This window comes from Synchiropus splendidus, unplaced genomic scaffold, assembly GCF_027744825.2.
Source record: "Synchiropus splendidus isolate RoL2022-P1 unplaced genomic scaffold, RoL_Sspl_1.0 HiC_scaffold_37, whole genome shotgun sequence".
In the NCBI taxonomy this organism is placed as follows: domain Eukaryota; kingdom Metazoa; phylum Chordata; class Actinopteri; order Syngnathiformes; family Callionymidae; genus Synchiropus; species Synchiropus splendidus.
Window position 1 is genome coordinate 10,001 of NW_026527071.1, and position 13,606 is coordinate 23,606.

The following is a 13,606-nucleotide window of genomic DNA, read 5'->3' on the forward strand; positions in this document are numbered from 1 at the left end:
ACCAGTAGGCCCGTGCTACAAACTGAACCCCCGGAACCGAAACCCTAACCCTCACACTAACACTAACCTTTAGCCAGTGCCACTGTCCCTGAGCACCCCACTCACGACTACCTGCAACCATCTCCGACAATCCACCTCAACTCCTCTGCCAATAGAGTTGCCTCTGTTGAGCTGGGGTCCGCGGGCCGCTGCCTCCTGACGCGCGCATTTGGATGGATCTTGGGCCCCCGGCCCAGGCGTCCCGCCTGGGTCTCGAACCGGGTACCTGCGGGTCCGGGGGCCCACGGGCTTGCCGCTGCTCCACAGGGTGGACTGTCTCCACAACACACCACTCCACTGACAAGACTCTACCTAAGAATATGAACATTCATCCTTCCCCCTTCCCACTTTCCTTTCCCTATTTGTCAAAAAAAAAAAAAAAAAAAAAAAAAAAAAACAACAACATTCTTCCTTCCCCCTTCCCACTTCCCTTTCCCTATTTGTCAAAAAAAAAAAAAAAAAAAAAAAAAAAAAAAAAACATTCTTCCTTCCCCCTTCCCACTTCCCTTTCCCTATTTGTCAAAAAAAAAAAAAAAAAAAAAAAAAGGGGGCCGCTCCGCCTGGGACTCGAACCGGGGACCTGCGGGGCCGTGGACGCTCGTGCTTGCCACTACCCCACGAAATGGACTTACCCAAGCCTGATTGGAACCCGACAACATCCTGAAGATCACCCCGGATCATCCAATCAGAAACACTGATCACCACCCCACCATCACCCCACCAACACCTACCAATCAGGACTCAGAAACCCCCCCACGCCCCACTTCCGTGATTGGCTCCCCGAAAAATGGCGGGAAACGCTGACTTCCTCCACTACTCACCTTTATATACACCACTTACCTGCGCCGCAAACCTTTAAGTCTCCTGAAGAAGCATGACCCCATGCGAAACGTCGGGACCTATTTTATTCATGATTTTATCTATGATTTTATGTTTGTCTGGCCACATGGCCACTGCCTGTCTTTAACCTGGGACATTTTAGTCCCCCTAATACAGGGTTTTATTGCTTTTAAACGGAGTTTTTACCAACTGAGGAGGGCCCTGGTCGGGACCACAGCCGCGGGCCTTCCTCTCGAGAGACTAACACGCCGGCCCAGGCCAGGCCTCTGTCGAGTTTCCAGGCTTCTTGCAGACCGTGACTGGGGCAGCAAGCCAATTCAGCTAAGCTGCACCCACACCAATCAGGCTGCGCATACACCTGGAGGCCTTCCACGGGGGAACACACGCAACACCTACCAGCGTTGTGAGGACCTCCGCCTACTGCTGCCTGCAAGGTAAGGGCCCTCCTCCAACTTTTACGGTTTGACCTCTGTTTTTAAGCAATTTTAAGGTTGAGCGGGCGGTGGACATGTGGCCAGCCGCTCCCAGGTTTGCGCAGCACCCCCCACAACCCCCTGACAGACTCCCTCAACCACTACTCCACCTTCCTCTTCGTCCCCCTCCTCTCCTCTGCCACCCAAGCCGACCCCAGAGACCTCCAAACACCCACCCCCCACAACCCCCTGACAGACTCCCTCAACCACTACTCCATCTTCCTCTTCGTCCCCCTCCTCTTCTCCGCCACCCTAGCCGACCCCACAGAGCTTCAAACACCTTAAGACAACCCACACACCTTCCACTAGGACCCCCAGACCCAGAAACCAGACGCATATCTAAACTGTACTACAAATTATACCAAGCCATACACCACAAAAACACCATAGATTATGCCATAACCAACAATTCACCACCCCCCGGTATGAAAAAACAAGCACAAAAACTAACAGAATTCATCAAACCCTCAGCCCCAACCGAATACACCCAACACAGAATCAAACTCACCACAGAAAAATGGCTAAAGGACAATCTATTCATCCTCCAACAACACCACAACTCCACTATTGACGGACTATCCCACACCCCCTTTAATAAAACCGCCCTTGAAATAGCGACCCGCTGGATCCAAAAACGTTACGGCAATAAATTACGACCCTCCACCATCACTGCCATGAACAACATCCTCAATACCGACCAACAGGAACCACCAGAACCCGGATCACCGACTGACACCGCCCCCCCCACTAACAACCCACCCCCACTACCACAAAGAACCCAGAGACTTCGCCAAGCCACAAAGCACACACCTCCGCAACCTGGAACCACCGATGTCCAAACCACCACCTCCGACCCAGCATCACCACCCTTCCCCTCCCTTCCTGAGCCCCCTGGTGTCCCACCCATAACAACCAACACCACCCCATTACGGACCACAGCACCCCCAAGAAGCAAGACCCCTCCTCCAAGCACCAGCCGCAACACACCCCCTACCCCCAGACATCCAAACCCTAGGACCACCAACACGTGCCGTCCCCCCTCTAAATCAACCCAGACACCCCCTCAAACCCCGACAGTCTCCACGAACCAACATAACACCACCCTCAATCCTCAGCTACTAATCTCCACCTCCACCCAGACCACTTCCCCAGCCAAGACCATGGCCACACAAACAACCCCCACACAAGAAACCAACCTCCCAAGCAGCCCAGAACCCGGAAACCACCACCTGCTCCTACTCTCACCCCCACCACCTTCTCCAAACCCCCTCCAGGCCATGACCCAGACCTCCCCCAACCAAAATGTACTACAGATCCTCGTAGACCTCTTCAGTAGCCCCACACCACCACCTCGACCTGCTCCAGTTGAAATTGACCCGGACTTGTTCAACATTAACTTTCACTTAGAACACGACTCGACTGACCCGGACACAACACCACCAACTCCCGAACCACCCCACTCCATACCTACTCCTCAACCTACCACCAGACTCACAACAATTAATGGTCCTCCTTCCTCCTCCCCAGATCCTCCAACAGCTCAACCTGGCTTGGGGCGGCCACAAACAACCTCCGTGGCTGAGAAACGACCAACAGAGAGCCTGGTGGAAGCCAAAAACAGCATGATGACAGGGCAATTTAAAGTCAATTTGACTGAAAAAACCCTTTCTGAGGCTTCCACATCACAGGCTCTCCCCAGTCCGGCCCGGCCGCCCCACGCCAGCCCACACCCTAGCACCATCAGCCCCGTCTCACACAACCAGCCATCAACTCCACCCCCCCGTCATCTTTCCCCCCCTTACCACATGGTCACCTCCCACAGAGTACAACCCTCCCGGAAACTCCAAGACTGGCACATCACTACACACCTACCAATAGTCATCATAGGCGACTCTAACCTGGAACGCATCCCCCCATACACCCAACCCAACATACAAGTAGATTCATTCCCCGGAGCCAAAATTTACCACCTTATCAAAACAGTCGAAAAAAGCCCAACCTGCCCACTTACCAAAATTTTAATAATTTCAATAGGCATAAACAATAGAGACACAGACGTTAAAAAAACAACAATAAAACAACTGAGAACACTGTTTCGACTGGCTCAGTCCACCTTCCCCAACACCGACATATATATCCCCCTTATCAATTTCTCCCCACATCTGACAGAAATACAAAAACACAACCTCACCACACTCAATAATTACATAAGAAACCACCTCCCACACATCCCCAGCATCCCATCACACCTATTCCACACACTAACCGACAATATACACTGGACAACACTCACAGCAACCACCATATTTCACCACTGGCTGACACATTTAAATTTATCCACATAACTAAAGATAACCTCATCAACACTTCAACCAACCCACACCCCGGACCTGACCCCAACCCCGACCCTAACTCTTACGCCAACCCCAACCGTAACTCCAACCCCAACCTTAATCCTAACCCCAACCTTAATCCTAACCCCAACCCGAACCTTAACCCTAACCTTAACCCCAACCCCAACCCTAACCCTAACCCTAACCCCAACCCCAACCCCAACCCTAACCCTAACCCCAACCTTAATCCTAACCCCAACCCTAACCTTAACCCCAACCCCAACCCCAACCCTAACCCTAACCCTAACCTCAACCCCAACCCCAACCCTAACCCTAACCTTAACCCCAACCCCAACCCTAACCCCAACCCTAACCTTAACCCCAACCCCAACCCTAACCCTAACCCTAACCCTAACCTTAACCCCAACCCCAACCCTAACCCTAACCTTAACCTTAACCCTAACCCTAACCCTAACCCCAACCCTAACCCACTTAACCCTAACCCTAACCCTAACCCCAACCCCAACCCCAACCCTAACCCTAACCCACCTAACCCTAACCTGCCTAACCCTAACCACAACCCTAACCCTAACCCACTTAACCCTAACCCTAACCCCAACCACCCTTTCCCCAGCCAACAACCACCGGACTTCTACTCAGACAACACCGTACTCAACCTCTCCACCTTATTCACACCCACCCCAGCACAACGTCAACTTCTCGAAAAAGGCCTCACCTTCATCCCCACACCCACAACCCTCGACAGGGGGGAACTTGAAAGGGATATACTCAACTATCACAGACGACTCAAACTACAAGACTATTTCAAAAACAAATCAACTACTAAAACCACCCTCACCTATCCCTCCACCTGGACACCCAACTCCTCACAAATAAACACCAATATTCTTCAATTAATTAACAGAGACCTAAATTCCTTAAATAAACATAAACCTACCCCAACTCCCCAACCAGATAACTTAACCCCGGAACAAAGGAAAGCCCTCCACCAACTCATCCATCAAAACAACATCATAATCAAACCCGCAGACAAAGGCTCAAAAATCATAATCATGGACAGACAGCAATATCTCCTGGAGGCAAACAGACAATTATCCAACCAAAAATACTACCGACCCATCCCCGAAACAATCCAGCCCCAAACACAAACAGAAATCCGACAAATCATCCAATCCCTCTGCGAAAATAAATACATCACTGGTAAACAACGCGACTTCCTCTTCGGCCCGGACACCCCCAGACAACGACACTTTTACCTCCTCCCCAAAATACATAAAGACCCTCAGACCTGGACTGTTCCCTTTCAAGTTCCCCCAGGAAGACCCATCATTTCAGACTGCTCCAGTGCCACTTACAACCTCTCCCTATACATTGAACAATTCCTCGGTCCACTTTCCACCAAACACCCCAGCTATATTAAAGACACCTACCACTTCATAGAACTCATCCAGTCCCAAATACTTCCGTCCTCCGCCTACCTATTCACCATCGACATTGACAGTTTATACACCAACATCAACACCAACCACGGACTCCAGACTCTCAGGACTTGTTTTGACCGCTTCCCTGACCCCTCCCGCCCTGACAGAGAACTCCTCCAACTCATCGAAATATGCCTCTCCAATAATGACTTTTCCTTCAATAATAAACACTACCTGCAGATCCACGGGACCGCCATGGGCCAGAGGTTCGCCCCATCTTATGCCAACATCTACATGAGTGAGTGGGAGAGAGGTGCCTTACAAAAATGCCCATTTCAACCCCTTTTTTATTTTAGATATTTAGATGACATCATAGGAGCATGGACCCATAACTTAACACTCTTTCACGAATTCATCGACATCCTCAATAACCACCATCCATCCATAAAAATCAAACACACCATCGCCCAGGACCACATCAACTTCCTAGACACCACTGTTTTTTTTGACAACCATAATAACCCCACAAAACAACCCCTCACTAAAGTTTATTTCAAACAAACAGACACCCACTCTCTCCTCCATAAAACCAGCTACCATCCAAAACACACTTTCAAAGGCATCATCAAATCACAAATAATAAGATTCCACAGAATATGCTCCAAAACATCCGACAGGGACACTGCAATAAAAACTCTTTTTCACTCATTACAAACACACAGACAATACAGCAAGAGATACCTTAGGACCATCAAAAACAACACACTAGCGGCCCTCTCTCCCGCCCACTCATCCACGCCCTCTGGCTCCCAGGTAGGTCCCGGGGACCCCACCACCACCTCCGTTTCACCACTTCACCCTCAGCAAACATCCCACAACAGACCTACCTCCATAATCCCCTTGATCTCCACCTTCTCCCTTCAAAACGCATCCGTCTTACACAAAATCAAAACCAATTTTCACAATACCCAACAACAATACAATACATTACCAAATTCCCGTCTACTGTTGGCCTATAGAAAAAATACAAACCTACATAAACTACTCATAAAATCAAAATTTTCAGAAAACAAACCCCCAACCAAAACACCACAACACAACAAATACAAACACCTCAAAACAATCCATAACATACACACCAAAAGATCTGCAGTCATCACACACCAATACAACATCCACTCCACTAACATAATTTATGCAATAACCTGTTCAACATGCAAACATATCTACATAGGCGAAACACAACACTCCATACTCACCCGCTTAAAACAACACATTTACAGAGCTAGGGAAGGTGGACTGACCACCACCCTCTACACTCACCTCCGCAGCCACCAGACTCCAGACTTCACTATTACAGGCCTGGAGGGAAACAAGAACTGGACCAGCAAAACAAGGAAATACCAAGAAATAAAATGGATAAACAGGCTACAATCAAGAACACCAGGGGGTCTCAACGAAAAATAAACTCTTGAAAACCTTTGAGCACTGTTTTTTTCCAGCACCACCTTCCAGCACCGCCCCACATGGACAGCAGCCGATCCACAAGGGTCTCATCCTCCACCCCGCCATCTCCGCTCCATCACCGCCGCCTGGACCTGGCCACTCCATATGTTTTCATCCATCTCTCTCTCTCCTCTCGCTCCACCATCCACAATAAAACAAAAAATTTTTTTTAGGTGCTCGGGGACCAGTAGGCCCGTGCTACAAACTGAACCCCCGGAACCGAAACCCTAACCCTCACACTAACACTAACCCTAACCCTAACCCTAACCCTCTAACCCTAACCCTAACCCTAACCCTAACCTAACCCTAACCCTAACCCCTAACCCTAACCCTAACCCTAACCCTACCCCTAACCCTAACCCTAACCCTAACCCTAACCCTAACTCTCTAACCCTAACCCTAACCCTAACCCCTAACCCTAACCCTAACCCTAACCTTAACCTAACCCTAACCCTAACCCTAACCCTAACCCTACCCTAACTCTCTAACCCTCTAACCCTAACCCTAACCCACTGGACCACCAAAACAAGGAAATATCAAGAAACAAAGCAGATCAATCGACTACAATCAAGAACACCAGGGGGCCTCAACGAGAAATAAAACCTCTGAGAACCTTTGAGAACTGTTTATTTTCAGCACCACCCTACGTGGACAGCAACCAATCCACCAACATCTCATCTCCACCCTGCCATCTCCACTCCATCACTGCTGCCTGGACTTGCTCACCCCATATACCTCATCCGCTCTCTCCTCTCTTCTCATCACCAACCTGCTACAATAAAACCAATTTTTTCTAGGTACTCAGGGACCAGTAGGCCCGTGCAATAAACTGAACCCTCGGAACCGAAGCCCTAACCCTAACCCCCTAACCCTGAACCCCCCAGAACCGGAACCTCAACCATCACTCAACACTGACCCTAACCCCTTTCCATCCCAACATCATCATACTTACCTGGGCCTCTGATCCCACATCCTTCCACACAGTTCAAAGGTGTTTTTTTTTTTTACCTTTGATGATGTACTTTAACAAATTAACTCTTACAGGCTTAAGTCCACTGTCAAGCCCTCTGCGCCCTATAGAGTCACAAACCTGAGGGTCAGTAAGAAGCTCTGCTCCTCTCCACATCTCCTGCATGAAGCACCTCCAAACTGAGCGGACTCCTCGGACACGTTAGTTTCAGCTTCAACAGCCACTGCTTCTCGTGTGTCTGCTGCAGTGGCTGCTACTCCAGTGGACCAGAACCATGAATCCCACTCACGGGACTAATAAGAGTGAGATGGGCATTTCTCTGACAAGGCTATCCTCACATGTGTTTTGACAGTAACCAGGGGCAGGACTGTTGACGTGGAAAGAGACAAAACATTGGCATGTTTCTTCCAGTCACTCAGTTGTTGTAGGTTATTTTCTTTCAGAAAGGCATTGTCAGGACTGGAGCTTTGTGACTGTGACTTGCCTCACTTGGGACACTTGTTGACATGTCAGATCCCTCGGGTTTGATGTTTTGTTCAGTCTTCCTAAAAGAAGGCCACACGATTAACGGTCAGACTCAAAAAACCTTTTTAAAACCAGACTATATTAAGAGGTGGCCACTTGGGAAGCTAGTTCCCTTTGTGATTCACATTGAGGTATCCACCCTAATACGGTGGCTGGTGAGTGTGACTTGGTCATCCAAGAATCTATTTCATGCATGGATTGTAGAGAAGCACATTTAGTCTGTTCTTTTAATCTTGTTACCGAGGCAAACAGCTGATTTAAACTCCAACTGTCCACTTTGTTAGGGTTTTCACTGCAGACTAATCTACTTTAATTTGGCATAACAATATCACAGAGGAAAGAAATGTTGATGTACAAAAATACATTTATTTGAAACCATTGAAAAAATGACATTTTGCTGACCATGGAAATATCAACGTAAAGTCAAAAGTCGATATCACAGATGGAGCATGCGCAGTAGAACACTACATTGCTGCAGTAAAAGAACAAGAACAATCATTTTGTTGTATTCAGTCTGTGAGCCCAGAAATAAATGCTTTCGTCACTAAATTTACACCGAGGGAACAATTATTACTAGGCTTTCTCATCCACGTGGCCTGGCAATAAATACTATCCTACCATTTTACATTCTGTAGAATTTAAGAAGAAACAAGAAGGAAATAAAATGAGAACCAAGCACATCAACTCATGATCTAAATAAATGCGTCGTAAGAAAAACACATCACAACCCCGTGTAAACACCATGTAAACCATGTCACTTGTATTTTTTATTTTACTTGAACTTGCCATTTTATTGAATTCTTACTGAAGAGCAGGGAGTTTCTTTCTTTGAAGCATTAAGCAGACCAGCCCTTGATGGCAAGTCGAATGGTGAGTGGAAGTTTGTTTTTGTCTTTCTTTCTTTTTTGTCCACAGATATTTCAGTAGATTGCTAAACATCAATTCTGAAATGATTTGAGTCCACTGGCCTCTCTCTTTCCCAACCCTACGCAGCCTCTTGCATGGCTAGAGTTCGCCTGCCCTCATTCATCGCCTCTTCATTGCCTCAGTCGCGACCCCTGTTTAAACCAAGTCTGGAAAGTTCTCTGTGGCTTCTCTTGCTATCAACGACTCAGTGGCTTATGGCCCAGGTTGTATCTGGTTATCTTCTACTCTTCATTGTGACTGATCATATCAGTGCAATCCCCTACTTCTCTGATGATGACATCAGTATCAACCTGTTTTATTGTGCGCTTTTTAATTTATATTGTTTTTGCTGTTGTGTTCTTTTCCTCGTTTCCCTTCTGAACCTAACAAAGCAGGGTCTGTTCCAAATGCCACGCAACAGCCACCCTACTAGTCATCAGAAAATAACGCCTATCAAATATCAATTGCACATTTGATAAAGACCATAATGGTTACAAAAATGTGGAATCGACAGCCTACTGCATGTACAAAAAAGCAAATTTGGTACAGCACTTTACCAACATGGTTCAAGCGGCAGCGCCAAATAAATCTCATCTCATTCAGATACATACTGATGGTTGCTTTTTAAAAGGTTCACATTTGAAAAGTTACATGATTAAAAACCAATGATTTTATGTGCAGCACTTTCGTGGCTACAGCCTCCAGCATACACACATCTTCATTGAGAAACATGCACAAGTCAAAAATAACCCTGTGTCAAAACAACAAGGCAGAGGCAAAAGTTGAGAGATAAAAATCAACCATCTAACCTAAATTATAAGGACGTATAAAGAACTCATAAATATATATACACACACATATATATATATTCATTGGAAATTAATAATGTCACTATTATACAGTTGGATAATATGTCTAGTAGCAGATTTAGACATTGGCTTTCATCATGTATCTATAGAGAAATTTCTGAAAAGCAAAATCCTCCGAAAATGTACATTATGTTTCTTAGCTGGCCACCGAAGGTGTGTCACTCTGCATGAACAGGACTATGTATCTTCACTGTCGACACACTCGAATGTCCATTGATTCAGAGATCTGGCAGAGCAGATGCTTCCAGCCTGGATGTGATTGAATGGAACATCCGAGCGTCGTCTGTACAAACATCTTAGAAAACTATGCGCCGCTTCTCCTCTTGGTGAAGGTTGTGTTCCACTCACTCGTCACACACTTGTACAGTTTGGAATCTCTCTTGTGATCTCGCAGCAGTTTCCCACTCCCCCTGCGATAGAGAAGACAAATGCTAAGCCACTCGGCGTATTGCATTCCTGGGAGTAAAATCGTGGTCAAAGCTTCTCATCCGCTTGGTGACAATTGGCAGGTAGCTTGGTAGCTGTTTTGTCTTGGGCACTCTCATTTGTGTCAATATAGTTTGCAATTATAAATTATATCAATTATTGTTTGCAAAAGATAATGCTCAAATCATTATTATTCATCTGCTTAAATGATATCAGGGAGCACCAGGACAATCCATCATCTACGTAGTTTTGAGCTGCTAGAAACACAACATACTTCCTTCCAACATACTTGAGACAAAGGAAAACGTATCACGTCAAGACACTCTGCCTACTTTTGACTCGGGTCTCCATGTCCTTCTCCATCAGTTCCTTTGGGGTGGAAAGTTCGCTCAACGTGATTTTTGGAGCGGAGTTGTTTTGACCCACCGAACCAATCATCTCCTGCTCCTTTTCCTGGTTGACCTCAGCATAGATGTTGATCCACGGAATTTTTCTACAGAATTACACAAAAAGGTATCTTCAACAAAACAACATTCAGTTCTTCAGACAGCCTGCATTCAATACTCTCTCGTCCAAGTGAGCACTGACGGGTTTTAATGTGTGATTTCTTGTCGCGCCTTGTAGATCTACCAGAATCATGTGTGATCTCAACAAAATAAAGATGAAATGAACAAGAAACTTTCATGTCTATTGACAAAATCCAAGGCTGTGCTGCTCAGTCCAGCTGCGCAGCCTCTTTCTGACCTCACTCAGATCATCAGCAACAGTCTGTCGCCCTGAAGGTCTCCACATCTGCCTGAAATCTCCGACTGAATTTAAAGAAATGCCCAGTAGCATGACGCTGCCTTTTTAACCACTCGCCTCATCTAAACATGTAGGTTGACTATTAACCACCCGCCACTTTGTGCCTTGTTTCCATGAGGAAGAAAGTGACATATTACTTTGCTGCCAGTAGGGGGCAGTACTCACGCCGGTTTATTATTTCTCATCTGAAGTGTTGACCTGTTGCTAGTCATGGGTTGGTGAGGCTTCTTGAAAAAGTGTCCTCATGTTCAGAGCCCACTAGATGTCAACCATTCCAGTGAAATGGAACGATTGAGCTCGAACATGAGGACGGCCCTTTGGTGAAGCCTCTTCAGCCCATCACCGCTAACATTGTTACATCATCATTAAAATGCTTCACCTGTTGGTTTGCCACAAATGAAGCGGGTGAGAGGTGTTTAGGTGTCATTTTGAACATTTAGGTTTAGGGTAAAATGTATAAGAAATCCATTTCACTCAGCTTGCAAACAATTACAATTAAGATTAATTAATTTACAAGAGAATTACAGCCTTACTGTGCTCTATTTCTATTTATTTAGGGTTTAGGGCTAATTCAGGCCAAACTGTGTTTGCGCTGTCGAATGGATTATTTGTTGTCAGTTGTTTTACACTATTAATAAAAGTAAGATGGAGAAAATTAAAATACATGGAGACAGTTTGAAACTGTTCCCCATGTGTCTGTGATCCTAAATCCAGACTTCTTTTATAATGCAGTGAGGTCATTTTCAGATCGATTGAGGGAGTGGAAAAGTAAAGTACCTTTTGAACTTGTAGATCAGAAAGACAGCCAGCCCAAGAAACACGACAGAAAGGAGCATCAACATGGCCGAGCTGCTGTTTCTCTGGCTGGAATCCACCAGAGGAGCTAGAAGCAGAAGAGAAAGAGGTGGAAGTCCATAAGCAACTGCTTACCATGGAAAAATACTGAACTTTTCCTCAGAGCCTGCACTACAGAGGTAATAGGCTTCGGGATAGGGTTAGAGGTCAGAGTGTGTTTCTGGCCTCTGGACAGCTTGTAACGAACATATCTGTGAAGTGAACTGCTCCTATGTATCACCTCAACTAAGAACTGAAGGCAAAGAGGCATGTGCCACGGTCATGACGGTTTAAATCAGCGCTTTTCACCCGCGGCACACTAGTGAGCCAGTGTCAGGTGTGGTGTGGGAAAATGACCCAGTGTCACCTCATGTGTCCGGAGACAGAGGCGGGCCATATGATGCCATGAAGTCATGACAGTTAGGAGGTGTTGAGGAGCAACCAAGGCGACTGTCTGCAGCGCAGAGCTAACAGAGCTAACGTGAGGTCTAGCTTCCAAACTGTATTGATGCTCATGGACTGTCAACGTTTGCTTTGTGTTTTAAAAGGTGGCGAAAAACTAAACGCACAGCAAACTAAATGCACTCCAAATGAAGCAAGTTCAGGCAAAGAAGGATGGAAGGATTTGTCTGGAAACTCCAAACTACAATAAAGTCATGCAAAAGACAAGTGATCAAATCCAAACAGTGATTTAAAGAAAGTCAGTCAATAAGTCACGATATATTTTGCCATATCGCCGCCTCTTTCTGGACACATTTGAAACAAAGACATTTTCTGCCATGTGTTTCTGCAAACAGCCCGGCAACATAACAAGTCAGTCTTAGTAGCTGCAGTGTTTCACAAATGAATAGGGATCTTCTATAGGGCTTTCAGCACAAGTGGGGCCACAGACTGAGAAAGGCTAGCCTCCTCTCATCTTCCACTTAGTTTTAGGAACCTCCAGGAGCAGCTGGTCAGCTGACCTCAGGGGCCGCAGAGGAACATAGGGGGTTAAAAGCTCCTCTAGGGAGCTGATGGGATGAAGAGAAGAACTTTAAAATCAATTCTAAAGGTCACAGCAGCCAGTGGAGAGAAGCTAAGATGGGTTAGGGTGACCATCATTAACAAGCAACTGCAGACGGGACAGGGACGCCTGGCTAACCCTAACCCTGCTTCCAAGTGCTGCCTGGATGAAATGGTCTTCAGGTCTTCAGCAGATGGAGATAAAAGAAACACAACTGGACTTGACTTGACTTATTTTACACTCATTGTTCTGTTGGACAAGTACCATCTAAACCACTATAGCGCAGACCCAGAAATGCCCACCGAGTGAACGAGGCGCGGAATTAAAATGTTGGGATCGACTGTATCAAAAGCAGCGGTAAGGTCCAGCAGAACCAACACACTGTGTTCTCCAGCATCACAAGACTATGTCAATTAAAAACTCTCAACAAAGTAGATCCTGTGCTGTGGTGAGACCTAAAACCAGACTGACTAATAAAATCATCTAAAACGGACTGCAGTTGCAAGTAAACTACCTTCTCCAGAAATCTGACAGGGCTGAGTGATTTTTTTTTCTTTTTAACAGTGGCTGCATTGTGGCATGCTTAAAACAATTTGATGTATTCCCCGTCCACCATGGTGAAAGTGGAGTTAATGT

At 46.4% G+C, this 13,606-nt stretch overlaps 1 protein-coding gene across 3 annotated transcripts in view; it reads right to left on the bottom strand.

Annotated features, from left to right (window-relative positions):
• Positions 1–8,488: 8,488 nt before the first annotated feature.
• Positions 8,489–13,606, bottom strand: part of sorcs3a (sortilin related VPS10 domain containing receptor 3a) — a 75,314-nt gene continuing 70,196 nt past the window's right edge. For all 3 annotated transcript variants that reach the window (XM_053852968.1, XM_053852967.1, XM_053852966.1), the window contains 3 exons: positions 11,911–12,016; positions 10,662–10,822; positions 8,489–10,313 (listed from right to left, as the gene is read on the bottom strand). In XM_053852968.1, coding sequence (XP_053708943.1) covers positions 10,255–10,313; positions 10,662–10,822; positions 11,911–12,016 — 326 coding nt within the window. In that variant the 3' untranslated portion in view covers positions 8,489–10,254. The remainder of the gene's footprint in view (positions 10,314–10,661; positions 10,823–11,910; positions 12,017–13,606) is intronic.